Genomic DNA, 26,658 nt, shown 5'->3' with positions numbered 1-26,658 from the left:
AATCTCCCTGTGCCTAACAAAATGGAATGTGTATTTGTGTAACCAACTGGTGCTCATGTAAAGCGCTCTGATGTCTTCGGGTCTAGTTTGCGCTATATAAAACTCTAAAAAACTATTTTTTTAAAGTGGCAGACTGTCATAAGTGCCGGTGTTGGCAATTAAGTGCCGGTGCCCAGCACTGGGAACCACCGACTCAAATTATGGGCTGGGTATCCCCATACATTAAAAGGTTTCAGCCCAAATCAAACATTGAAATGCTCCGTGGGACTTTCCCACCCCCCCTCCCACACACACACAAAGAGAGCAGATAAAGCTTTAACTGCTGAATGTATTTCCTTTCCTTTTTATTTTTTAAAAAGAGATTCTAAGAGATCTAAAAAGAGAAAATAGCGCAGAACTTTGACACTCTTACAAATGTATTATAGTGCTACTATTTGTGTGTAATGCAGATGTTTAATCTTGTTTTTTGTGAACATAGGTAAAAAGTAAAAACCTATTTTTCTAATATGTTAAAGCTCTTTGTGGACCCAAAAAATGGAGCAGGCCAAGGAGATGTGGGGCACCTGGCAGCTTCCCCAAAACCAGTTTCAAAGTTGCAAACCAGATGCTTACAAGACCTCTGTAAGCATCAAGAAGTTTTGAGCCGCTCTTATGTCTTTTTGGAAGAGCCTCTCCGCTCTTAGGTAAGACAAGGCCTACAAATTCCCTCTCCCCTTGCTGGCCCAGTGAAAAAAACCTGATTTTTCCAGCTGCCCCTGGTATGGTGGGGAGGAGGGGTACATAACCCTACTTCACCGTTGGGAAAGCTCAGAAGGGGAATAGAGAACTCCTGCCCTTAGGGAAAGTGTTAGAGAAGATGGAAATGGGGCTGGACCAAAACAGTCCTATCCAGTTATTCATCAAAACCAGAAAGGATTACTTTTATCTTTCCAGGAGTGTGAAATGACCATAGTGTTCTACCTTACCATTTTTTGTCTTGGACTAGGTAAGCTAGCTAGAGTGGGTGTAAAAACCGTTTCCTTTTTACCTTTCTACCAGTCTAATATGGAGGCTGAGAAAACTTCTGCCTAAGTGGGCTGGCCCATTGCCCGCCCATTTACAATTAATGTAGCGTTCTAACCAGTCATAATATTTATCTTGTTGGAACGCCTCTGAAACACCTTCAGAGGAATTCCAGCCAGTCACATTGTGTGAAAAGAGCTTTTATATTGAGTTGCTGGGAACATTTGTTAGAAGCTATAAAAACCAAAAATGCAAAAAAGCTCTGGAATCTCTTGCAGCTGGGCTCAAGCAAGGAGATGGACGCAATGAAATGTGTGCTAGAAGAAGAGCATGGGTCGCATGTTTGAAAAAAAATGGATTTAGATTTAAATTTGGATTTGAGTCAGGTTAGAGCCTGAGAGTAAGAGATCACTAAAATTGGAATGGGGTGGATGAGGATATTAGAACCCAGTTTTCTCTCCCAATATTAAAAACACCATCTCAACACTGCTCCTGACTAGACCGATTAGGCCAGATAACCTCCATGCCACTATAGTTAACACCAGGGCCGATTGGTGGACAAAATTCTTCCACCAGACGTTCCAAGGAATTTTAGTTGTGGGGCAGTTTCCAGGATATTGGAAAGGGGCTATCATTAGACCAATACACAAGTGGGAGGATTCAAAGGGCTCTAAAAATTACAGGCTGATTAACCTGCTTTATGTGGGTGAAAATTGTTTGCAAAATAATACTAATCAATCTTAAGGAATGGGCTGAATGATACCATATTGTACTCCTGGAACAAGGGGCTTTAAGGAATGCCACTCCATGATAAATCACTGCTTCTGCTTATGGTCCCTTGGCCGGAAGTCTGTGGAGCAAAGGGGCTGCCTATATTGCTTCTTCGTAGACTTCCATGCAGCCTTTGACTGGGTGGACCGGAAATGTTTAGGGGCGACACTGGCAAAACAAGATATCCCCCAGAGCCTTTTGGCAATTATAAAGGGGCTGCACTCTCACAACTGGGCTTAGGACGGACACTGATAGGACTTTGACCCAGAAAATCCCAATCAACAATGAGATGAGACAGGGATGTCTCTTGGCCTCTTCCTCTTCTCCTTGTTTATAGCAGACTTACCCTCAACTTTAGCAGTTGCAAAGGGCATAAGCCCCGAAATGGATGGGAAGCGTATAGAATGTCTCCTGTATGAAGATTATCTTGTTAATATGGAGCTGACAGAAATAGGCTTACAAAGGAAGATTGATGCATTCTTGGAATATTGGAACAACAAAAAGCTAGTGGTAAACTTAAGGAAGACTGAGGGATCGGGTTTTGGCAAACAAATCTGCAAATGTTAGGTGGTACTCAAAATTAGAATCTATTTATACATATTAGTACTTAAGGGTATGGTTTGGTTTGGCAAGAGGTTATTTTGAAACACTCATATTGAATCTCATAAAGTGAGACCCCTTGCATTTGTGGTTTGAAATAATAGAGATCATCGTTATATGTCCCTAAGGCCAGTTTTAACAACCTTTGCCGCTTATGATCCACGCTTAATTTTAGTATGGGGCTGAGTTGTTAAGCTTAAGCGGCAAAAGGAATTGGGAATCGGAGGAGGGGAAATGTCTGAAAAGTTTATTGTCCCTGCTGAGGTCCACAGTGATCCAGGCAGTAAGAATGTACTAGGTCAGGGAGTTACCTGGCATGGGCAGAGACAGTTAGATTAGGGCTACGTTTGAATGCAGGAGATGGGCAAAAGATATCTTTATGGTGTAAGAATGAGATTACACATGGCGAAGTGAAGTGGGCCAAGTGTGTCAGGAAAAACCTGGAGGACATGTGTAAGGTAATGGGCCTTAGGATGGGCTCCCAGAATCAGCATAAGGGACCCACGAGGAGAAAACTTCTCATTTTAATGAATAATAATGACATAGAACACGTTAGGTAGCACTTAGAGGGGAAGCCTTCAGCCCACTTTATGCTCAATTCATGGCAGAATGAGGAGTGGTTCCCTTATGTGGATTCACTGCCTAAACTTTGACTCCGATATGAAGTCTTAAGGCTGAGAATCAGTAATAATCCTTGTTATAGCAGTGACAAGGATAAAAGGGTGATGATGGAAGTACCTGGTAAATGTACCTGTGGCTTGAGTGTAAAATGCGATAATCAACATATCCTCTTGGATTGTTTAAGAGTTGAGATCCTTCGGAAAACTATTTTAATACCACTTTTATTAAAATGCCACCCATTACTGTGTGCAAGCAGTGGCACGTTTAAAAGATACGTTTTATCTGGCTGTTTCTTGTGCGCTAGGGAGATATATGGTTGCAGTTAACAGGCATTTTTTTAAATTATTAGTAGGTCTGCCATTTTTAAGCTGGTTTTAACTTCTTTATATGGAAATCCCAGTGTTTGCTATGTAAGCCTAGGATAAGATTGTATTCACATATATTATTATGATGATTATATTTTTATGAATTATATGAGAAGATTTTATTGGCTTATATACGTTTTTTTATGATGTCTAATTGTAGAAACACAATTGTATGACAACTGATTTGTGAGGTTTTATGCGTTTAAAGACCAATTGTCTAAATAAACATTCTTTTTGACTGACTGACTGATTGACATTGTGTGATGTGCCCAAAGATTGGTCATATTCAGACAAGAATGCCTCTTTGTCTTTGTCAGATATTTGCAAACGTCTGCATACATCTATTAAAATATGCATTACTAGCATATACTAGATGGCCACTTTTTAATTTGCTTCTTATTCAACAATGGCTGAAAGAAAATATTTGAAACCAATGAAAGTTATTATGGATATGTTATTCTAGGTACCCAAAGGAACTGACCAGAACTGGGCACAGAAGCTGTACGACAGACATACGAGCAGCAACCATTTCAAGAAACCCCGGATGTCCAATGTTTCCTTCATTGTCATTCATTTCGCAGACATGGTAAGTAAATGTTGACCTTCATACATACACCCAAAAGCTCGTCCGCCCACAGCGGCCACTGAACAGTGGCACCTAGATGGCTGTCATAATTATTCTCAAACTTGCTGATGTTCCAAAGGAACAATGTATGCTGTTGTAGCTAGACCTACTTTTTAAAGTAAAGCATTACAAGGGAAATTTGATTATAGACCATCTTGATAGTGTGTAGTACGGATATATGCTTACAGCATTCTTTACTTTGCATGTTTTTAAATCATTGTAAGTTAGTTGACCTAGTTAATTCAATGTAAAGTTAGATTGTTAAGTGTTTCAGTGACAACACCATGCATATGTTAGCAAGCATTGGCAAAAGGATTAGTGTTTGATGCGTTATTGGCTTCCACAATGCTTGTTTGGAAACTGGCGCTAAAACACAGGCAAAAGTATCTGAAACAAGCATTGGTAATTCATCAGTTTCGCCTATGTAATGAATAAAGAGCTGTTTTCATCAATCATCGACCAGGAGAAGGAAAGAGCTCTCTGACAGATAACACCAGAGTGGAGAGTATGTGGTGCAGTGGTCAGAGCTGCTGACTCGCGATCTGGGTATCCAAGTTCGAGTCTTGGCAGTTCTGAGCAACATCCTGTAATTCTATGCAAATTGCGCAATCTCTCCGGGAAATAGATTGGTATATAAATATTCTGTAATATTAAAAGGCAACATTTTATGAAAATATAGTTCCACTAAAGCGGATGTTAACGGTATTTTGGCAGTGGGACACTGATAAGAGAAGCATTGGCAAGTGCAGAAAATATTTTACAGCCAAAAGAATTGGATGAAAGGCAAGTGGCATGCACAGTAACCAATGAGAAGCCAGGAAAGAGGGGAGGCTGGATGTAAGTCCCGTTTAAGTTTATATTAAAAACAATAGATTGTGCAAGCGCTGTGCATGCAAAACCTAAAAATGGATGCTACTCAAACAAAAACATTATGTTTTTCTGCAGCATTCATTTGTCAGATGCTTTTGTCAACACTTGCTCTGACACTGCTATTGAGCCACTCACTGACTGTAAATAGCTTCACTTACATTTCAGTGGAGGTGGAAGGACACACCCAAACAGCTAATAAAACAAGCAATGCAACAGCAAATTGTAATGCTTGTTTGTTCTGGCCTTGGTGAGCTTGATATTTTGGTCTAATCATTTTTGCAAGCATATTTAACAGACATTAAAAGCAAAAACATTTTCAGTGCAGCAAATGTTTTGCTCCCTGCCTCTCTCTCAGCAAAATATATAAATTTCTGATTAAGTCGGATGTGTTTGCAATTGTTTCGTGGATAAGGCATTGGCCTATTAAGACAGGAAATGCGGATCTGCGAAGTAGGTGATTCAGGAAATATATACTTTTTTGTTACAAGGCACATTGAAGCCACAACTTTTCTATTCTAGAACAAAATAGTTCCCTCCCAGGGTCCCACCCAGGTAGAAGTTGGAACTACTTATAAACCTACTAATATAATATAACAGACTGTAAAAATAATGGCTGCTAAAATATCTTAACTATAAAGTTGCTTATTTTCCTAACGCTCCAGTAATCTAATGGGTGACACACTGACATGTAGAGCCACAGGTTCCCGGCACAGAAATGACCCTTTGCTTTTTTTCTAAGCAAGTACATTCAAGCAGTAGTTTGGAATATATATATATATATTTTTTTATCCTCATCTCACCTTTAAGCCTCTGTGAGTCTAATGAAGCCGATGTTACGATCTGTGGGCCTCCCGGCTTACGGCACTTGTTTAGGTCTCCCAACCAGTCCGTTTTGTGAGGGAGCTTGGTGTAATCATAGGACCAGCTATATTAGTCTTAAATTACGTCCCCAACTCATAAGAGGCTGCCAGATGTTTATCGGCTTATCCTCTGCACCTTCATATTCCAGGCGGGCCATACCAAACGTGGCTTAAAGCCAGTCCTCTCTTTTCGGTGAAAGGGGGTCTTTCCATTTCTTACAAACCTCTCTCCGTGCTAATAGTACCATAGTTTGGAATATTATCTTCATTGCATTAAATGTTTTACACAATATACAGAGTAGTGCAGAGAAGCTGGTGGGACTGCTGTGATATAATACACTAATACCATAAACAGAATATCGAAGGACAAAATATTAAAAGGTAAGTACATATAGAGGAAATATATATTTACTATTCTAAACTCCACATCTTTGCAATTTGAAGATATACATATTGTCAAGATACATATATGGGGAGCTAAGTATAGGTATAGAATCTATACTTACCTTTCGACGATATTTGGTGCCATTGAGAATAGATATTTAACTCGATATTCCAGGATCAGACCCCCTTTTTCGGAATGAGCATTATGAATTCATTGAAGGATTTGTGGTGCAATTGATTTTGTATATGAGCAAATAACGTAAAGCACGCTCAATAATGATTTACTTTCTACATATAATGAGGTGATGACTTTATTCTATTAGTGAGTAGGGTCTCATGGGCATATGTACAAGCCCCTATCGCTACGGTAATGTCACTTTTTGTGACACCCAGTGGCAATAGGGGCCTTGCCTTAAATACAAGGCAGTGTTAACCCCTTGGCTGTGGCGGTAATTCCGCCACCGCGCTAGGGGGGAGGGAGGCCGCGGGGCACTGCCATGCTCGTGACGGAACCACTCCGTCACGAGCCTCGGGCGCGCTGTGCTTGTGACGGAGTGGTTCCGTCACGGCCCTGCCCGCTCAATAGAACACGCCGCGCAGGCACGAAATCAGCGCCGCGGCGGCCGGGCCGTGACGAAACCACTCCGTCACCAGCACAGCACGTCCGTGGCTAGTGACGGAGTGGTTCCGTCACCAGCATCGATGGTGCTTAACTTTGCCTTGTATATAAGGCACCCTTTCACGCTATGTTTAGCATGAAAGGGACGTGCAGTGGGTGTTGTGGTGGGTGTTCCACCATAACACCCATTGAATTTGACGCTGCCCCCTATGTACAAGGGTGGCGTATATAGGAGACAGCGTCAAAATTAAGACCAGGAAAACCCTGGTCTTAAGTTGGCGAAAAGAGGAGAAATACATTATTTCTCCTCGTTTTTGCCTTTCCATGTGTGCTGCCTTGTGCAGCTCACATGGAAAAAGCAAAATGCCATGGTTTGTTTATGTACAGGAAGGTCCCTTCCTGTACATGAATAAACCTTTCATGAATCAGCCCACATGAAAGTTACAAAGTGGCATTTTAGGATTGTTTATGTGCAGGAAGGGACACCTTCCTACACATAATCAATGCTCCCCTGCACGCAGACACCCTTGCACTCTGGTGCAAGGGCGCCTGCATTGGTGCTAAGTTGTTAAACTTAGCGCCATAGCAGGGGGAAACGCAAGGCTGCACCACATTCTTGTAAATCTGGTGCAGCCGTGCGTTGTCGAAGTGGCGGAACGCGACATTAAGCCAAGGAGGCTAACGACACGCTCCGCCACTTCATTGTACATATCCCCCTCAGAGTCTACATTTTAGGCAGTCACCTTGAACAAATCTCTGTAACTGTTTCCAGAACAAAAGAATATTTGCTCCAGTAAAATCCTACTCTTGTGTACGGTTGCAGCTCCACATTGATACTATTTTCCTAAAGCAAACGATCTGTGGATTTTACAAGTTCACTCAGAGCTATCCCGGGAATCTAAACTAAGAGCATGGCATTTATTTTTCAATTACAGTATGAGATTAACTTTCCACTGCTATTGTGATTTCTTGTTTTTCTCAAATCAGCAGAACATTTGATATAATCTGCTTTTTTTTCCAAAATCCAATTTGTTGTTAAAAAAAATTTTTTTTAATTGATTGTTTTTCACCATAAAATTATATTTTTCTGTAAAGTGTAATTTTTTTCTTTGCCCTCTTCATTGACCAAGCCCTTTGAGAGCCTTTTCATATCCAAATGTTCCCAACGTGCCTTTAGTCCCCAAGTGGACAGGATCCATGCTTGCTCAAGTACTCGGGCAGGATAATAAATGTCTATATAGTAGCAAATGCGCGGCTTACCTTAATGTTTCTTGTGCTGTGCCTGTCAGCACTTCTTCCTTCGATATGTGTAGCATAAATGTAGTCCTTGTTTCCCTCTCAAGATTGCTGTTCTGTGGTTCACCTTTGAAGGTTTTCACTTTTAGAGTTAATGGGGGTAACTATGAACGTAGGTCCCATTGGCTGAAATGCCCCTATCATTTAAAGTTACCATTCTATTTCTTTCCCTCCAGGTCGAATATCAGTGTGATGGGTTCTTGGAGAAAAACCGGGATACTGTATATGAAGAACAAATCAACATACTGAAGGCCAGCAAGGTACGAGTAACAGCGATGAGCAATGTACATATGTTGCGGTACTGCTTGCAAAACCACTTTTTACATTTACTGTTCATGTAAAGGGAAAAGGTGTTATGGTCTAAACCGTCCAACATGCCACCACAGATATCCACCTGTATCCTGGCAGTCGCAGAAATGTTTATCAAAAAATCGTACCGGTTTCTGTATTTAGCTGTTATGTGCAATGAGGCCCAGATTGTTGGGTTCCTTCCCCCCGCAGCACAAATAAAATATTCCAAGATTATGAACGGATACCAAAGCAAACATTTATTTCCCAAGAAGTTTGTTTGACCAAAGTTTCAGATGTAGCAGAAGTGAAACCATGACCCCTTTTACTCTAGTAAAGGGTTGCCACCTTTTCCCATCCGTAAATCCTAAACATGCTCCTTCTGGTCCTGAGATGTTAGGAAAAGGCTACAAACGTCGGAAGTTTCATCGAAGGCTGCCGCTGCCGGACAGAGTAGCCCTACTTCAAAGAATCCTATTATATTTTAATCAAGTCTTGCACATATGGCTGGTGTTTGTGTGTCAACATACTTGATGTGGGCATATAGGAACATGTGTTGCAATCTGTATTTATTGGAGTGTGGAAGTATTGCCGCTGGCACTGCTGATGTTATCCACTTGTGACATTTATATGAATCTTGCGCTGCTTCCTAGAGAAACAGTTGGCCCAGTGCATTCTGGGAGTCAGATATTCTGAGCAGGAGGGCAAGAATTAGACTTTAGTCAAAGGCAGCTGACCTCTCATCTTGGAAACACAGCCTTATGCGATGTAGCAGCTGCTCGTGTCATTCCCCGCTTGCCTTTTCTGTACTTCTGTTCTTTTGTCTTTACCCCTCTTATCTAAAGCTGAACCATAAATAAATGCATTCGCCAGTGGCGGCTCCTCCGCTATGAGGAGGAGCGTCACCCTCCCCCCCCCCCCCCCCCCCCGCTAGCCTCAACTTGTAAAATAAAACTATAATAAAACATGTTTATTATCGTTTTATTTTTCAAGTTCTAAGAGCCAGCCTTAGGGCGGGCCATCACTGGGGCAGTGCTCTCACAAGGGGGAGGGGTGGGCACTGCACTCAGTGCGCATGTCGATTTGGCCGGCCATCTCAGGCCGACGATCGACGATATGCGCACTGAGCTGTCTCCAACCCAGCTAAGTTGCTGATTTGGAGACATCGAAGCACAGGCTCCAAGTCTCCCTGGGAGCGCAAATTCATGGCATCTCTGCTGAATGCACTGAAATATTACTAAAGCAGGTGCTGCGTTTTGTTAAAGTAAAACAAAAACGAAATATCTCTGGTGCACAAGGAGATTTCTACAAGCATGTGAGGGATAATTTCTTCATTTTCTGGTTCGGGACTATTAGGTGTTCTCTGCCTGCCCTGAACAAGGAAAATGTATGTTGAAAGTTACAACTAAACAGCTGAGGTACTTTGACCACATTCTGTTTGCCAAAGTGCTGTGACAACCTAGCCAGCGGCTGTAAATAGAGTGGGGTAACAGCAAGTTTGGCAGATGAGACACCCACCAGGACCACGTTAGATGAGGCACTCACCACCACCACATTAGATGAGGCATCTACCACCACCACAATAGATGAGGCACCCACCACCACCAAGTAAGATGAGGCACACACCACGTTAGATGAGGCGTCCACAACCACCACGTTAGATGAGGCACCCACCACGTTAGATGAGGTGCTCACCACCACCACGTTAGATGAGGCACCCACAATGTTAGATGAGGCACCCACCACCACCACGTTAGATGAGGCACCCACCAGGACCACGTTAGATGAAGCGCTCACCAACACCAAGTTAGATGAGGCACCTACCCCCACCACGTTAGATGAGGCACCCACCACCACCAAGTAAGATGAGGCACACACCACGTTAGATGAGGCGTCCACAACCACCACGTTAGATGAGGCACCCACCACGTTAGATGAGGTGCTCACCACCACCACGTTAGATGAGGCACCCACAATGTTAGATGAGGCACCCACCACCACCACGTTAGATGAGGCACCCACCACCACCACGTTAGATGAGGCAACCACCACGTTAGATAAGGCACCCACCATGTTAGATGAGGCACCCACCACGTTAGCTGAGGCGCCCACCACCCTGTTAGCTAAGGCAACCGCTACGTTAGATGAGACATCCACCACCACGTTAGATGAGGCACCCACCACCACAACATTAGCTGAGGCACCCACCACCACCGCGTTAGATCAGGCACCCACCACGTTAGATGAGGCACCCACCACCACGTTTGATGAGGCACCCACCATGTTAGATGAGGCACCCACCACCATGTTAGATGAGGCACCCACCACCATGTTAGATGAGGCACCCACCACCACCACCATGTTAGATGAGGCACCCACCACCATGTAAGATGAGGCACCCATCACCATGTTAGATGAGGCACCCACCACGTTAGATGAGGCACCCACCATCACCACGTTAGAGGAGGCACCCACCACCACCAAGTTAGATGAGGCACCTACCACGACCATGTTAGATGAGGCACCTACCACCATCACGTTAGATGAGGCACCCACCACCACCACACTAGATGAGGCATCCACCACACTAGATGAGGCATCCACCACCACCACGTTTGATGATGTGCTCACCACCACAACGTTAGATGAGGCGCTCACCACCACCACATTAGATGAGGCGCTCACCACCACCAAGTTGGATGAGGCACCCACCACCACCGCGTTAGATGAGGTGCTCACCACCACCACGTTAGATGAGGCACCCACCACCACCATGTTAGATGAGGCACCCACCATCACCACGTTAGATGAGGCACCCACCATCACCACGTTAGATGAGGCATCCACCACCATGTTAGATGAGGCACCCACCACATTAGATGAGGCACCCACCACCACCAAGTTAGATGAGGCACCCACCACCACCATGTTAGCTGAGACACCCACCACCATGTTAGCTAAGGCACCCGCTACGTTAGATGATGCATCCCCCACCATGTTAGATGAGGCACCCACCACCACAACGTTAGCGGAGGCACCCACCACCACCACGTTAGATGAGGCACCCACAACGTTAGATGAGGCACCCACCACCACCATGTTAGATGAGGCACCCACCACATTAGATGAGGCACCCACCACATTAGATGAGGCACCCACCACGTTAGAGGAGGCACCCACCACCACCACGTTAGCTGAGGCACCCAACACCATATAAGCTAAGGCACCCGCTACATTAGATGAGGCATCCACCACCACGTTAGATGAGGCACCCATCACCACAACATTAGCTGAGACACCCACCACCACGTTAGATGAGGCACCCACCACGTTAGATGAGGCACCCACAACCACCACGTTAGATGAGGCACCCACCAACATGTTAGCTAAGGCACCCGCTATGTTAGATGATGCATCCACCACCACGTTAGATGAGGCACCCACCACCACAATGTTAGCTGAGACACCCACCACCACCAAGTTAGATGAGGCACCCACCACCACAACGTTAGCTGAGGCACCCACCACGTTAGATGAGGCACCCACCACCATGTTAGATGAGGCACCCACCACGTTAGATGAGGCACCCACCACCATGTTAGATGAGGCACCCACCACGTTAGATGAGGCATCCACCACCACATTAGAAGAGGCACCCACCACCGCCACGTTAGATGAGGCACCCACCACCATGTTAGATGAGGCACCCACCACGTTAGATGAGGCATCCACCACCACATTAGATGAGGCACCCACCACCGCCACGTTAGATGAGGCACCAACCACCACATAAGATGAGGCACCCACCACCATGTTATCTGAGGCACCCACCACCGCGTTAGCTGGGGCACCCGCCACGTTAGATGAGGCATCCACCACCACGTTAGATGAGGCACCCACCACCACAACGTTAGATGAGGCACCCACCACGTTAGAATGAGCAACCACCACGTTAGATGAGGCACCCACCAAGTTAGATGAGGCACCCACCATGTTAGATGAGGCACCCACCACCACGTTAGCTGAGGCACCCACCACCATGTTAGCTAAGGCACCCACCACGTTAGATGATGCATCCACCACCACCACGTTAGCTGAGGCACCCACCACCACGTTAGCTTAGGCACCCACCACATTAGATGAGGCATCCACCGCCACATTAGATGAGGCATCCACCACCATGTTAGATGAGGCACCCACCACCACAACGTTATCTGAGGCTCCCACCATCAAGTTAGCTGAGGCACCCGCCACGTTAGATGAGGCATCCACCACCACGTAAGATGAGGCACCCACCACCACAACGTTAGCTGAGGCATCCACCACGTTAGAAGAGGCACCCACCACCACCACACTAGATGAGGCATCCACCACGTTTGATGATGTGCTCACCACCACAACGTTAGCTGAGGCATCCACCACGTTAGAAGAGGCACCCACCACCACCACGTTAGATGAGGCACCCAGCACATTAGATGAGGCACCCACCACCGCCACGTTTTTGACAGAGTGCCCCGTCAGTCAAACTCTGAATCAAGTCCATAGTTTTAGGAATGTGCATTTCTTTTTTTTTTTGCACATCTGTTTTTGTAGGGAGTTCTTCTTCATCTTACAGACGCCTCTCATAAATTCAGCTATTTCAGCTCAAGGCTCTGTAGGTGTTCTTTCACTAATGTTGCTATCAGACAAGGTCTATATTAGAAAACAGCTTGAAATTGAGATTGACCTAGATAGAGACTATAATTAGAACAGCAACATTATCTGTGCCTAATCTGTTTCTGATTGAAGCCAGTGAAGCAGTGAGCACATTGATGTCCACAGGGGAATGCATTTATTTAGAGATGGAGGTGTATGGTGGAGTCCTATATCTGGATATCATTCCTTTTGGTTTCTTGTGTGGATATACATGATGAGAAATGCTTCCCGGAACAATGTAATGTCACCCTGGAAAGCCGCAGAGCTGTCCCTCTTGGAGAAGACATGTGTCACATTAAGCAATAAGGCTCTCATTTGCAGTAGGTTACAGCTCTGACAGTAATGTCACAATTCTAGAACTGCTGTACCACAATGGATAATCATATGACTGGAAATTTGGGCATGATTGAGGACGTACAGGTGGAATAAGTGTATAGGGGAGAAGTTAGCAGGCTAACAGGCCGGGGTTTGTCATGCTGTGAAGGAGTAATTCCACACATCTCTAAGCACAAAACTCATGTTAAATGTTTGGAAATCCATTAACTGCACATCTAACACTTTTTGCATATCTCACGTTTTTTATGTAGCCTAACTAGACATTTTATTTGTATTCATGTTCCAAAAGGTGTCATTTCACTTTCTTCCTGCCATTGCTTTCCTGTCCCTTCTCTTCCCTTCTTTATTGTTGTGATGTTAAACACTTTATTCCTGTCCAGTAGTGACCTTCAACTATTTTACACAACTGTGTGTTCCCAATAAGGTGGCTTCTGCCTTGAGTAGTGCTCTTGTAGTGCAACCAAAGCACAGGGCACGGGTTAGACAGCGCACACTGGGGCACGCTCAGCCAACACAGTCTCAAAAACCTGTGTTTATTCTATTTTGCACTGTATATATTTATTTTTTGGGGTGTTTAATATAATGCGAACTCGACCCGAAGGTATCAGAGCGCTCTACTGAGCACCAGTTGCGTTACAGACGGACACATTCATTTTGTTCGGCAAAGGAAGATTACGTGATTTGCCCAGAATCACAGGCTGTTGAGTGTCCCTGCCATGACTCAAAACCGGTTCCCCAGCTTCCAAGGTCGACCGCTCTAGCCGTTAGGCCACATCCTCTCCTGGTTTGTAATGCTTATTTATAGGGTTATTCGTCTTAGGGTTTGTGCAGAGCAGGTGCTTTATGGCCACGGGTGCCAACTTATGTGGGCCACCTGGGCACAAGCTCCTGGTAATTGTAGGTCAGTGACTCCTGAAAGATTCCCAAAGCCTGAGCTCTGCATGGAACAGATGCTCCAGCAGTGAAGATTTCTCTCGGACTTCCTGTCTCAGAGGCTTTCAGTTGCTGCTACTGCAACACAGCAGAACCGAGGAAGGAGTGGGGTTGCAGCTGATGTTATGGCATATGGCAGTAGAGTTTGCAACAAGCCCAGTTGTTTCAGAGGAGTGTGAGTGTTAGCCCTTTAGCGGTGGACTTCTGACATCTGCACATGAATGCAATCCTGCCCTTTCACCAGTTCACTAATTAACATGTGATCGCTTGCAGGAGAAAAAAAACGAAAATCACAAACCTTGTGGTTTATATAACTCGTGGCGCTTCTGTGTGAAACTAATTTCTGCCTAGAGACGAGAAATCCACACTTCGTGTATTGTCGATAAACTTGGGGGTACATAAAAATGTAAATGTCGGAATTTGTAAAGCGCACAGCTACCTCCACCGGAGGTGTCCCGGCGCTGTCCGTATACCGCTTAGGAACCCTTCCTGGCTTTCCTGGGAAATGTCCACTCCTGGGCACCCCCCAGGTGAAGCCAGGCATCCCAGCGCTTTTGGGGCCGTTGTGGAGACAAAGCAAGCTATTGCCCAGAGTTGCAGCGTGGGACCCATGATCAGAACAGGCACTGAGGCGAGAATATCCAGTCAGGGGAATTAATGAGCCGGAGACCCGCCGAGGCGGGAATCGAACCCTGGTCCCTGGCCAGAGCTCTGCATCAAGGTCTGCCTGCTCTAACCATTGAGCCACACTTCTCCATAACACCCATATGCTTGTTAAAATGTTATTTAACACTGAAACGTTAGCTATTCTCTGTGTTTCTCATCCTCTGTAACACAACTCCTTATGGCTAATCAGCGTTGCCAGTGCTAAGAATCAATAAATAAATCAGAAGTTGGCTGTGATTTTCCAGAGCTATTTTGTCTTTTTCAGCCATCGTTGGGCTTGAGTCATCCTGTGTCAGTATGTATACTGTGTCTGTATATGTTGTGCAGTGACATATGGGCAGGTCCTGCATTCATCCCAGCAGTCAAGCTGCTCATAGTGATTTTATGCTCGCCCACCATTATTGCAGGGATTGTTCTACCTTATATTCAGACATTTCAGTTTACAGGGGGAGGATACCTATGGTCGACAGACCTTCTGGACACTTGGGTGATCATGTACTCTCTCTTTTAATTCAAGCCCTGATGCATTATTGATTGATTTTTTGATTCAGAATTTATAGAATGCACAAATGTCCACGGAGAGGGTGTCCTGGTGGTAGACTGGCTTGTGTACAATGATTGACGCTAAAAGGAGCTAGGATTTTGCTTATAAACGTGAAAGGAGTAAGTGCAAGTGTTTGTCCTTACTACCACTCATGAGAATCTCTGATGAGAATAAAGGAGTGTATATAGTAATTGGCCTGCACGCTTCGGCTATCACACTTTGATGATTACATTCACAAACGACGGATGCTACATTACAAGATAGGCTTTAAAGATCCATAGTTTAATAGTCATAGATTTTAAATAAAGAGATTTTAGAAAGGACGGGTGTTTTGCATTTGTAAATTGATTGGGCACATTATCATATGTTCATGTTTCTATATTTGTAGTATCAGCTGGTGGCTGACCTCTTCCATGATGAGAAGGATCCTGTTCCTCCGGCTCCAAAGTCAAAAATTAACGTTCGGGCTGCCAAACCGGCTCTGAAAGCGGCAAATAAAGAACACAAGAAGACCGTAGGACATCAGGTAATGTCAGCTTCCCAAACATGTATATTTCTTTCATCTATAAAAGGACTTGTCTACTCACTGTACATCATGAATGTCCAATGCAGGTGAAGGAGGTCAAGATCTATACCAGAATTTAAGGATAATCACTGAATATGTAGTTGAGTTCAATCCATATTCATTGTACGTACATTTATTTACTATTGATACCCTAAATGTCTGGCATCAATCCAACCGTGCTGGACCAACATTGGAGACCGCAACGAAATTGGCCACAGAACAATATAACAAACATTTCCACCATTGTCCACTATTGTGCTTGTACTTCAAGTGCCAAAAAGACAGTCAATAATCTGACATCATCAGTGCAAGCTAAAAACAAGAATGACATGACAAGAGACACTGGAGAGACTTTATTGTGTGGACATATTTCACTTTTTAGTTATAGATTATTACAGTTTTTAATTTCAAAGTATCTTCCCCGACTATTTAGCCATGTGTTGCCTAAGCCTATGCTGATGCCTTTGCTTAAAATCCTCAAGATGGTTGTCGAATCCTGTTTCATGATCTAGTTGTTATCACCAATCTTTTCCCAAGAAATATGCAATTACACCTTTAGTAGGAGGCAAAGTTGCCCCCATAGAATTGTATTAAACTCAAACGTTTCCCAGTAAATCGTATACACTTGTATGTTGTCAATGTGCATGGATATGATATTTCAGAAACGTTTCATAAAAATGTTGGTGTATCCGATCTCGCTGCTTCTAAATTCAGTTTCCAAGTCTGAAGACTATTTCATTCTTGAAATATCACTAAACACTTTTTATTTTGTTATGGACTACTGTTCTTCAAGCCCTATATTTGCAGTTCTTTTCTGTTCTAATATTCATGGGACTCCAATGAACATCTATTATCCTGTATCCTGTACTGTCACTTTTTTCTGGTACACGAAATATCATTGCGAGTCATAAAGAAGAGTTCAGCTGGCATCACAGAGGCACATCCCACATGACATTTCTGCTTAGTATGTCATACAAGCCTCACATTCAGTTCCTTGCATTCCATCATATTGGGTGAGAAGTTACCAACTACTGGGAATTTAGTTGTTTGCTTTTTTTGGCCATTGAACCAGGAGCCTGTTTATGTGCTTTGTGTTCCAGTTCTACTCTAAGCATTCCTTTCCGAAACCGTCAATGGAATTCAGTAATCATTCTCTTCTTGATCATTCGTTTATGTATGCATACCAGCCCCAGTCTTATTTTTCATTTCACAATCCAGCTTTCAGTTTTGCTCAGCAAGTCTTTGTTGCTGACTGTCATAATACAGGCAGGACCAAGCAAGACTCACTGGTTTCATTTTGTTAGATCTATCAGCCACTTTCAATAACATGTCTAATACAATCTTGGTGACCAGATTGCATGAGGTTAGTATCTGGAACAAAGCATTATAATGCCTTATAACATGTTTTAATAACTGCTCTCAAGCAATTATCCTTCCTCCTTATCAGTTTTTCATTCAGCCTTATCAGCCTTATCACATATGGTATGCCACAAGGATTATCGTTGAGTCCCACCTTATTCAATTTTTATAACACCCCTATCTGGGTTCATCGTGTTTCTTGCACTCGAGGTTATGAGGTATGCAGACAACACTCACATTATCCTCAAGAGCTTCAGTTGGCAAAATACGTTTGTGTACCTTTCTTACCACTGTGCCATATGAATGAATTCCAGTTTTCTAAATTTCAATTTGTACAAAACCCGAGATGTGCCCCTTATGGCCTTCAGATTTTGGCTCAGGTCCTCAACTATCCCTTTCAAAGGTTGTGTTCTTTCTTGCTCCCCTCCAGTCACCTCCACATGCTTCTGCTGTTTTGTTAGTCTTTGGGAACTCTTTTACCAGATCTCCATTTTCCCCTTTCTGGGGCAATCACAGACTCCTGATTATACTATGGCAACAAAGGTTACCTGTGTCTTCCCTGCTTCCAATTTCAGTATCTCCGATTGATCTAGAATGTCATTGAGTCCCTTCTGCTGCCTCTTTAGACACTCAAATGTCTAAACATCTCACTCAACTGCATTGGCTACCAGTCATGAAGCTCTTCATAGTAAGTATCTGAATTCATCAATAGTTTATCCTGGACCAGCTTTAACTTTACTGCCTACCACCTAAAAATACCCTATATTTGAAGACCCCCCCAGATTGCTGAGCTTTCTCTTTTACAGTAACCAGATTTTGGAATGCTATTCCTACAGTGGGTTATTTCCACCTTAATGCATCTGATCTTCAGAAAACGACTTGGATTTTAAACCTATAATCATTTGTCCGCTGCAAAGCCCTTTCTGCCAGCGCCAGGGCACTGGAACTGGTAATTGCACATTTTCCAAATCTCCATAATAATTTTTTTCTAGATACCCTGTTCATCATTTCTTTTTTAACCATCACAACAGTAAAAAAAAACATTATTCTTCAAGATATGAAAAATTGAGGGAATATCTCTTGCGAGTGTAGCGCATCAGGATTACACGTTAGGGTTTACAAATTGAAATACAAATATTTTATTGTGGACTCATCAAATTCATTATAGTATATAGCTAGTACCACATCTTTTTGCCACAACAATTCATGTTAGAAAAACAATAGGATTATTTGTCATCTGCTCTTTTTGATGACCATTGTAGGTCTTTAGGTCACTGCCACTGTCCGTCAGAGTTCACCAAAGGGCATCTAGCTGAAATGCTTTACATGACTGGCTGTCGGGAAAGATGGAGCATTCAGTAGCCTTATCAAAATTATGTCATTTTATTAGTCTGCTTGTCTTCTTTTGTTGGGGATACATTTAGACTCTGTTCAGGATGCGCCTGGGACCAAGAGCTAACTAGAGCAGATCAGATGGAAAATAGACTCCAACTTTACCCTCATCCCCCCTGCAAAAGTGACAACATCCATAATTAACATTTGTATCCCCTTTCCACCCAAATCCAAGTTTGACCACTGGTATTTAAAGCACTACCCTCAGGTTCCAAATATATGTAGTTTTGGCCGTACCGTGTGATATAACTTTTGTCTTACCTACATTCGCTCCAAGATTATTCAGTTTATTAAATTCGTCAATGGCGCCTAGTAATCTGTGAGTCTCTCACAAGTCTACCTCACTCTAAACCTAGTAATGATGCAAGAAAGTGTTCAGAGAACAGTAAATCAACATTAAGCCATTTCTCAACCACAATGGATAAAGGTTCTTTGGTCAATGAGAAACTAGTTATTAGGCTTCTGGGTTTCTCTGTATCACATGCTGAGGGAACCCAAGCAGCAGCATTCATCAGAAGCTCAGTATACAAATACTATATCACCTGTTACATTGTCTATAATATTTGTATTTCAGAACATTTCATGGTTGATCTGACTTGATTGTTTTACGTGCATTTCATCTGCTCTTCAGAAATGCCCTATAGGTGCCCTTTTCTTCATTCAATCTGGCTATGAAAAGGCAGTGTCAAAGGCATCATCATATGTTCCCTGCAGCAAACGAACAAGGCACAAGTCAGACTATCTCAGTTAAAGACCATCATGCAATTGATAATAGATATCAGAAGTGGGCTCTTACTTAGGATATTTGATCTGCGGCATTCCCATGAACATTTCATCAATCAAGAGACCGTTTGCCATTTGCCGGAGGCCCACTGTCACCTATTGTATTCACTATTAACCAAATAATGCCCGGTTAATGAATCTTTATGTTTAGATGTTTTGATGTATAGATTCACTAGAGGCTAAATAAAGTGGTGCACATCACTCATTGGTGAGTCCCCTTCTCTAAATGAGTCAAATATCAAAGTCTTTGAGTCCGTGGCTTTCTGTGTTGTAACTCATCAGACGTGGAATATGATCTTCTGATACCCTGTGCGTCAGCAATGAGTCTGTAAATACTTAGACCAATCAGCGATGAATGTTGTCTTTCAATCACTACTAACATATCCATCCTTCCACTTCAGCAGAGACCATCTTTCCTTTCCTCCTTTTGCCTCACTGTAGAGAATGAAAGAACAGGATCACAACATGCATGTACGAAACGCTCCCAAGTCCTATCTGGAGAAAACATAGGATGTTAGACTTTGGATTTTAACTTCCTACTGTGAGAAATTTGTGGACTAGACTTACTTCCATTATCTTCCAATACAACCTGATCACTGGAATATTTTTCTCTTAGACCATGTATGTTCATTCTGAGAGCTTTGACACATGAGCATCCATGGACTTCCAGAAGCTAATCTTGACAGAGGAGTTTTTGTGATCAGCCATGTGATTCTGCCATCATTGCTCTCGGGGTTTCCCTTATAGGACATAGTGTGATTCAAACAAGCAGTTCATCGCAATTTTTCAATCTGTCCACACCCAAAAGTGAGGCAGATATAAGCAGATTACAAAGTTCAGGAGAGCTGCTTTCCTAATAACTAGACTACTCTTCGGTTTTACTCGAAGTAAAATATCTCCAGAATACTCACATACTTTCTTTCCCTAACTGGAGGATATCTCTCTTTTGGTGTTACACTGGTATTCAGTGTTGTGTAAAGCTCCTTTTGTGAATATGAGCTAATTCTGAAGGTTTCAATTAGGAGTGGCTGCAACGTATATGTGTGCCTTGTTCGAAGAACCTAATTTATAGAATGATGGTGATGTGCAGTGCTCCTACACGCAATGGTAATGTAATTTCATACCTAAATGCAATCTCTTCAGGAAGATTCTCTGGATGATTTACCATTGTAGGGGTTTACCACTGCAGTAGTAATGCTTCTTTAATTGAATCACCTGCTAGAAATGACAGGTCTAGTAGGAGTCAAGGGTATGCTCAGACATGAGTCCCTTGCTCACTGCACCATCAGGATTCAAGCAAGCCGGGCCGAAGACGGCTGTAACGCCAGAAACCAGTCCCCGGAAGCTTGTTTCCTTTCCAGTGAAGAATTGGCTTGGTAGTTTGGTCTGCCCTGTTCCCATGATGCACTGGGCCAGGGACAGACTAATTTGCATATAGCCAGGTTCTGAACTGGGATGGTGCAGTGAGCTAAAAAACGGTGATGGATCAAGCCCTGATCTCTTGACTGGGTAGGAGTGTTCTGATTAACTCAGATACTCTGTCCATCACCACCCCCTTTTTGAAATTATTTTGGCCACCATGAGTGTGGAAGGGTATGCTCAGACATGAGTCCCTTGCTCACTGCACCATCAGGATTCAAGCAAGCCGGGCCGAAGACGGCTGCAATGCCAGAAACCGGTCCCCGGAAGCTTGTTTCCTTTCCAGTGAAGAATTGGCTTGGTAGTTTGTTCTGCCCTGTTCCCATGATGCACTGGGCCAGGGACAGACTAATTTGCATATAGCCAGGTTCTGAACTGGGATGGTGCAGTGAGCTAAAAAACGGTGATGGATCAAGCCCTGATCTCTTGACTGGGTAGGAGTGTTCTGATTAACTCAGATACTCTGTCCATCACCACCCCCTTTTTGAAATTATTTTGGCCACCATAAGTGTGGAAGGGTATGCTCAGACATGAGTCCCTTGCTCACTGCACCATCAGGATTCAAGCAAGCCGGGCCGAAGACGGCTGTAATGCCAGAAACCGGTCCCCGGAAGCTTGTTTCCTTTCCAGTGAAGAATTGGCTTGGTAGTTTGGTCTGCCCTGTTCCCATGATGCACTGGGCCAGGGACAGACTAATTTGCATATAGCCAGGTTCTGAACTGGGATGGTGCAGTGAGCTAAAAAACGGTGATGGATCAAGCCCTGATCTCTTGACTGGGTAGGAGTGTTCTGATTAACTCAGATACTCTGTCCATCACCACCCCCTTTTTGAAATTATTTTGGCCACCATGAGTGTGGAAGGGTATGCTCAGACATGAGTCCCTTGCTCACTGCACCATCAGGATTCAAGCAAGCCGGGCCGAAGACGGCTGTAATGCCAGAAACCGGTCCCCGGAAGCTTGTTTCCTTTCCAGTGAAGAATTGGCTTGGTAGTTTGGTCTGCCCTGTTCCCATGATGCACTGGGCCAGGGACAGACTAATTTGCATATAGCCAGGTTCTGAACTGGGATGGTGCAGTGAGCTAAAAAATGGTGATGGATCAAGCCCTGATCTCTTGACTGGGTAGGAGTGTTCTGATTAACTCAGATACTCTGTCCATCACCACCCCCTTTTTGAAATTAGTAGGAGTCACAGCCACTTTTACAAACATTATACCTTACTAACTCTGTCGCTAAACCAGGCCCTAAATGAAAAAAATCAGCTGGAAAATTCAGTGTAAATTTACCAAATATTTTGACTTTCTTGGAATTAACAATATATTTGGTGGTAATTCTTTGCTTTTTCATATTCAGGTGCATGTGAAAGCATTTCTCATGCACGGTTCTTCTATATGGCTAAAAAGTGATACACTGGGATTGAAAAATAAGAGGGAAAATGTTAATAACTTGCCCTCGGCCATTACCGCCATTCTCTTCTTACAAATCATCAATCAATACACCAATATGACTAACTGTATGAATTACATAAAAGATGTAAAATAAGTCAGAACCTACAAAAATAGTAACTAGCTGTTGGAATTTGGAAGGAAAGATTAACAGCCCCATCACTAGCTTCACTTTCGCAATTGAAATCTAGGTTCTGAGGATTAAGTAAAGGTGCAAGTGGGGTAATGATAATAATAGCACATTGAAATCATATACTTCAAGTAACTCTTAAACCTAGAATGATCTCCATTTCGGATCTAGAACTAGCAAGTAGTAGGGCTGTGCGTGTGTAAAGTTTTGCACCCTAACAAAGAAGAACTTAGCTTGGCATTTCAGGTGGAGTAAGAATGCAGCTGTCTTCAGTAGGAAGCCGAATTCATAGCTCCTGTTCAGTGTAGGTTTATACTATGATAGTGTAAGGATTCTCTTGGCAGATCTAGTCGAAGAGTGCACAGCGGTGGACCACAAGTACCAGATTCATGACAGACCTACAGGATATCCATTGACTATATAATTGATTCTCATTTAAGTTCAGTGTAAGTCCCTTCGTTACACGTGGATATGAAGAAAATCTAGAATGGATCATGCCCCCTTGTGCCGGTTTCAGGCACCCAGGAATAGTGGTCCATTGCTTCTAACTTATAGCCTCTTTCGTGGACAAAACTATGGTGGTCTTACAAGGCACAAATTTGGCATGCAGTTTGACTGTGACAATATTAACAATGTTGTCAAGGAAGCCCTAAATGAAAAATCGTAAAAATAACATTGTAGGATAGTGATCCAGCGGCCTATAGAAAATATATCATAAACAACGCTACCCAATTTCATAACCTATAAACAAAATTATATACTAAATTATGGACCCATTTATAAACCTGACATATTTTGGGCCTACTGAATCAGGTGGTCAGATTAAATCTATAGACACATTATCTACAAACTATATACAATTTTATACATCTGCGGAAAGAATATTGTCATTAGAATAAATCCTAACCATTTAAACGACCACCATTGGCGACGTGATCTAGCTAATAGTAACCTACACTTCTGAATAACCAAGACCAGCTTGTTTGTCAAAAGTAAGATTTTATTTACTAAATTATGGTATTTTAATTGATAGTTTTATAAAAGTTATTTATTAGCATTGAAGCAAGCATGATTGTAAAGAAACGTGAGAAAAATACAATTTAAGCAAGTGAATCAAAATCAAAGTGAATATTTAAAGTTTAGCATTTCTAAAACCTAAGTCCCTAACTGAGCTAAATAGATAGAAATTAAAGAAAAGTTCTTTGAGGATTCTTACGTGCTCCACGCAATGTCCGACAGCACTTCACCCTCATCGGAAAGTCAGAAAGCAGCAGCCAGCCCATCCCTAGGGGCATGACTTTTTATACCTTTCTATGCTAACTAAACTACGCAAAGGAAAGTTTTCAGAAATCTTCGACGTCCCATTGGCTGAGAGTGACAAGTGACATGTCACCCACATTTCAAAAGTTCCATTAGGTCACTTTTCTTAAGGACCATTGTCTTTTCTGAATGCAACCAGGAGCTTCCTAGGTTTGCAACAAATGTATATTAATGTTCTCATAGCTTCCAATTGACTTCCGCGGATGCCAAGTTAAGGGCTGACAAAATGTTCTTTTTCGACCTTGGCCATGTCCGACAGAATGATGATAGCACGTCAGTTTTTGCTTTGTGAACGCAGCTTTTGACGAACATTTTATTTCAGAATGGGCGTCTCGTGACTTTTGCAGAAGTAAAATTCAGCTTTTTGTAGCTCGAGCAAACTAGGCCCAAGAGCAGGCAACTTATGCTTTCTAGTATAAAACAAACACAAGAAAAGTATTAATGTAAGAAATAATGTAGATTCTGTATCCACCCCAGGATTTACTAATTAATTAACCCACCCGATTAATCAAATGTTACCTAGCAAATGCAAACAAATAAAGCAGCATTTATATCTACCGGTCTTCATTAATCCATGAGACTTATGTGCACCTAGAATAGTAGAAATGACATCACACAGACAAGAAAAAGCAAAACAAGCACATGCTTCTTTTATGTTTGCAGCAGTTAGTAATGACAAAAAAAACGAAAACAATAAATTATTTTATTATTTTGCACGAACAAAAAGATGCAACAATTATGCACGTTTATGAGCACACATGTTAGTCCCCCCATGTGTAAAGTTTAATCTAAGTTGTATTAGCAAGACATATCACAAATCATTAATATTATTATTCATGTTATGGAAATGTGACTTCACGAGTTTAAACAAAATTTTGTTTTCTATCTCGCTCCATCAACTCCCTCATCTGGTGATTAACAAATCACCACACCAGCACTCAAAATTTTGGTAATTTAAACTCCCAAGAAATCGATTCAAATTCATTTGTATTAGTAAACCTAAAAGTCTGTTTCTGCATAATCTTTGGAATTAGCATAACGCTCTCTATGTAACTCCTGTAATTCGATTTCTCTTTCTTCTTCTTTTCTAAGTTTATAGATTCTTTTCTTCTCTTTCAACTGTTTCTTTCTTTTATGTAACAAACAACCTATTTTGGTTAAAATAAAAATGAATACTATTACAATCAAAGGTGCCAAAATCTTGCCAAGAATTGAACTTCCGATATCATGAAACCAGTTTTTAATTGCTTGAAACCTTTTTGAAAGTTTCCCTGTAAAATCTTCTTCTTCTAAAGGAATTATCTCTGAATGCATTTGTGTAATATTCTTGATATACATTTCAATATTCTTACTTTCGTCAGGTATATATGTGCAACAATGTTGTACATGTAAAATGCCACAGACTCCTCCCTCTTTTGCTAGGAGTATGTCTAGAGCAAGGCGATCTTGAATTACCATGGATCTAATTGCAATAACTTCAACATTTACTAATTGAAACCCATCAGCTGTGTCAGTTGATAATCTATCAACTATAGTGGACAATTTTCTAATTCTCCCTGCATTTAAGGTTATACCAACAAAAGGTATTACTGCTTGAAAAATATCTCCTAGAACTTCAGTAAAAGTTTCTCTTTTAACTCTATTTACATAATTATGAATTTTAAACAATCCTTCTGAATCTCTGTCAACATGAAACACTTTAGGAAAAACAATTCCCACATAACAAGTTCCATACCAGTGGTCTGGAAGGTTGTAGTAGGCTTTGTCACCACAAACAAAATAAATCCCAGGAAAGATTGGATCCTTTCCACCTTTGAATCCCCAACCTCCCATAATCTGATAAGTATCTTCACAGTTACTTGCACCTACAAAGTAATTATCAAAAAGTGTGTTATCTCTTCTAATGCAAAGCTTTCCACTAACTGGTTTGTCTATGTGAATTGCAATATTTTCAAGCATTTTGCCATTTAACTTCTCATCCTCTTTCTGCCAGAAATTAGACTTAGTTTGCTTGACTAATTCATTCCTCTTATAAATTGCTCTTCTCTCCTCAACCATATTCAAAAATTTCTTTCCTTCAGCACTTAATTTGCAAGTTAGATTATTTTTATAAGCATACTCATAAGTAAGTTCGTTAGTAACAAGGAAAAATTCTCTCATTTGCTTTGCTTTCTTATGCTTATTTAAAGCATTTTCAATTTTAATATTTGCAAAAATTTCATCATAATTTGAATAGTAATATTCTAAACGTCCAGTTTGATAAAATAAACTAGTTAACACACTACATGTTACAGCATAAGTGAGAGGAAGCATATTATATGTTACTCCCTCAGAAACAGAAGCAGGTAACTTAACGCAGACATAGCAGTCTTTTGCATCCATTACCTTAACATATTCACTCAATAGCTTTGTGAATGTATTACTTGAAAAATCACTAATTGATTTATCTTGATGAATGTTAGGCTGATGATCAATAACTTTTGCAGACGCACTATGTTTAGTTTGGCTAACCAGAGCTTTGTTTGTTATGTTAACTTTGTGTAATTCTCTATTCATCTCCAAAGGGATAATCACAGCTAAAACCAACCAGAGCAGAATTAAAATGAGCAGACACACCAGAGTCATCTTACAGCATCTCTTAAAAACAGAACACTTTGAAGTGCTCTCCTTAACATAAGGCATTTTTGGTTAGTTTAGCCTCAAAATAAAATAAAAATAAATTTTAAAATTCTAAATTTATATTTACACCCCCCTTTTTTTTAAAACCCTAA

At 42.1% G+C, this 26,658-nt stretch overlaps 1 protein-coding gene across 1 annotated transcript in view; it reads left to right on the top strand.

The window, feature by feature from the left end:
- The window catches only part of MYO5B (myosin VB), a 1,014,515-nt gene that overhangs the window by 712,286 nt on the left and 275,571 nt on the right, over window positions 1-26,658 (top strand). The window contains exons 13-15 of the mRNA XM_078674793.1: window positions 3,823-3,945; window positions 8,190-8,273; window positions 15,864-16,001. Of these exons, the coding sequence (XP_078530919.1) occupies window positions 3,823-3,945; window positions 8,190-8,273; window positions 15,864-16,001 (345 nt within the window). The remainder of the gene's footprint in view (window positions 1-3,822; window positions 3,946-8,189; window positions 8,274-15,863; window positions 16,002-26,658) is intronic.

Source organism: Lissotriton helveticus, chromosome 2_1 (assembly GCF_964261635.1).
Source record: "Lissotriton helveticus chromosome 2_1, aLisHel1.1, whole genome shotgun sequence".
Classification (NCBI taxonomy): Eukaryota; Metazoa; Chordata; class Amphibia; order Caudata; family Salamandridae; genus Lissotriton; species Lissotriton helveticus.
This window is presented reverse-complemented; position numbering and strand designations above follow the sequence as displayed.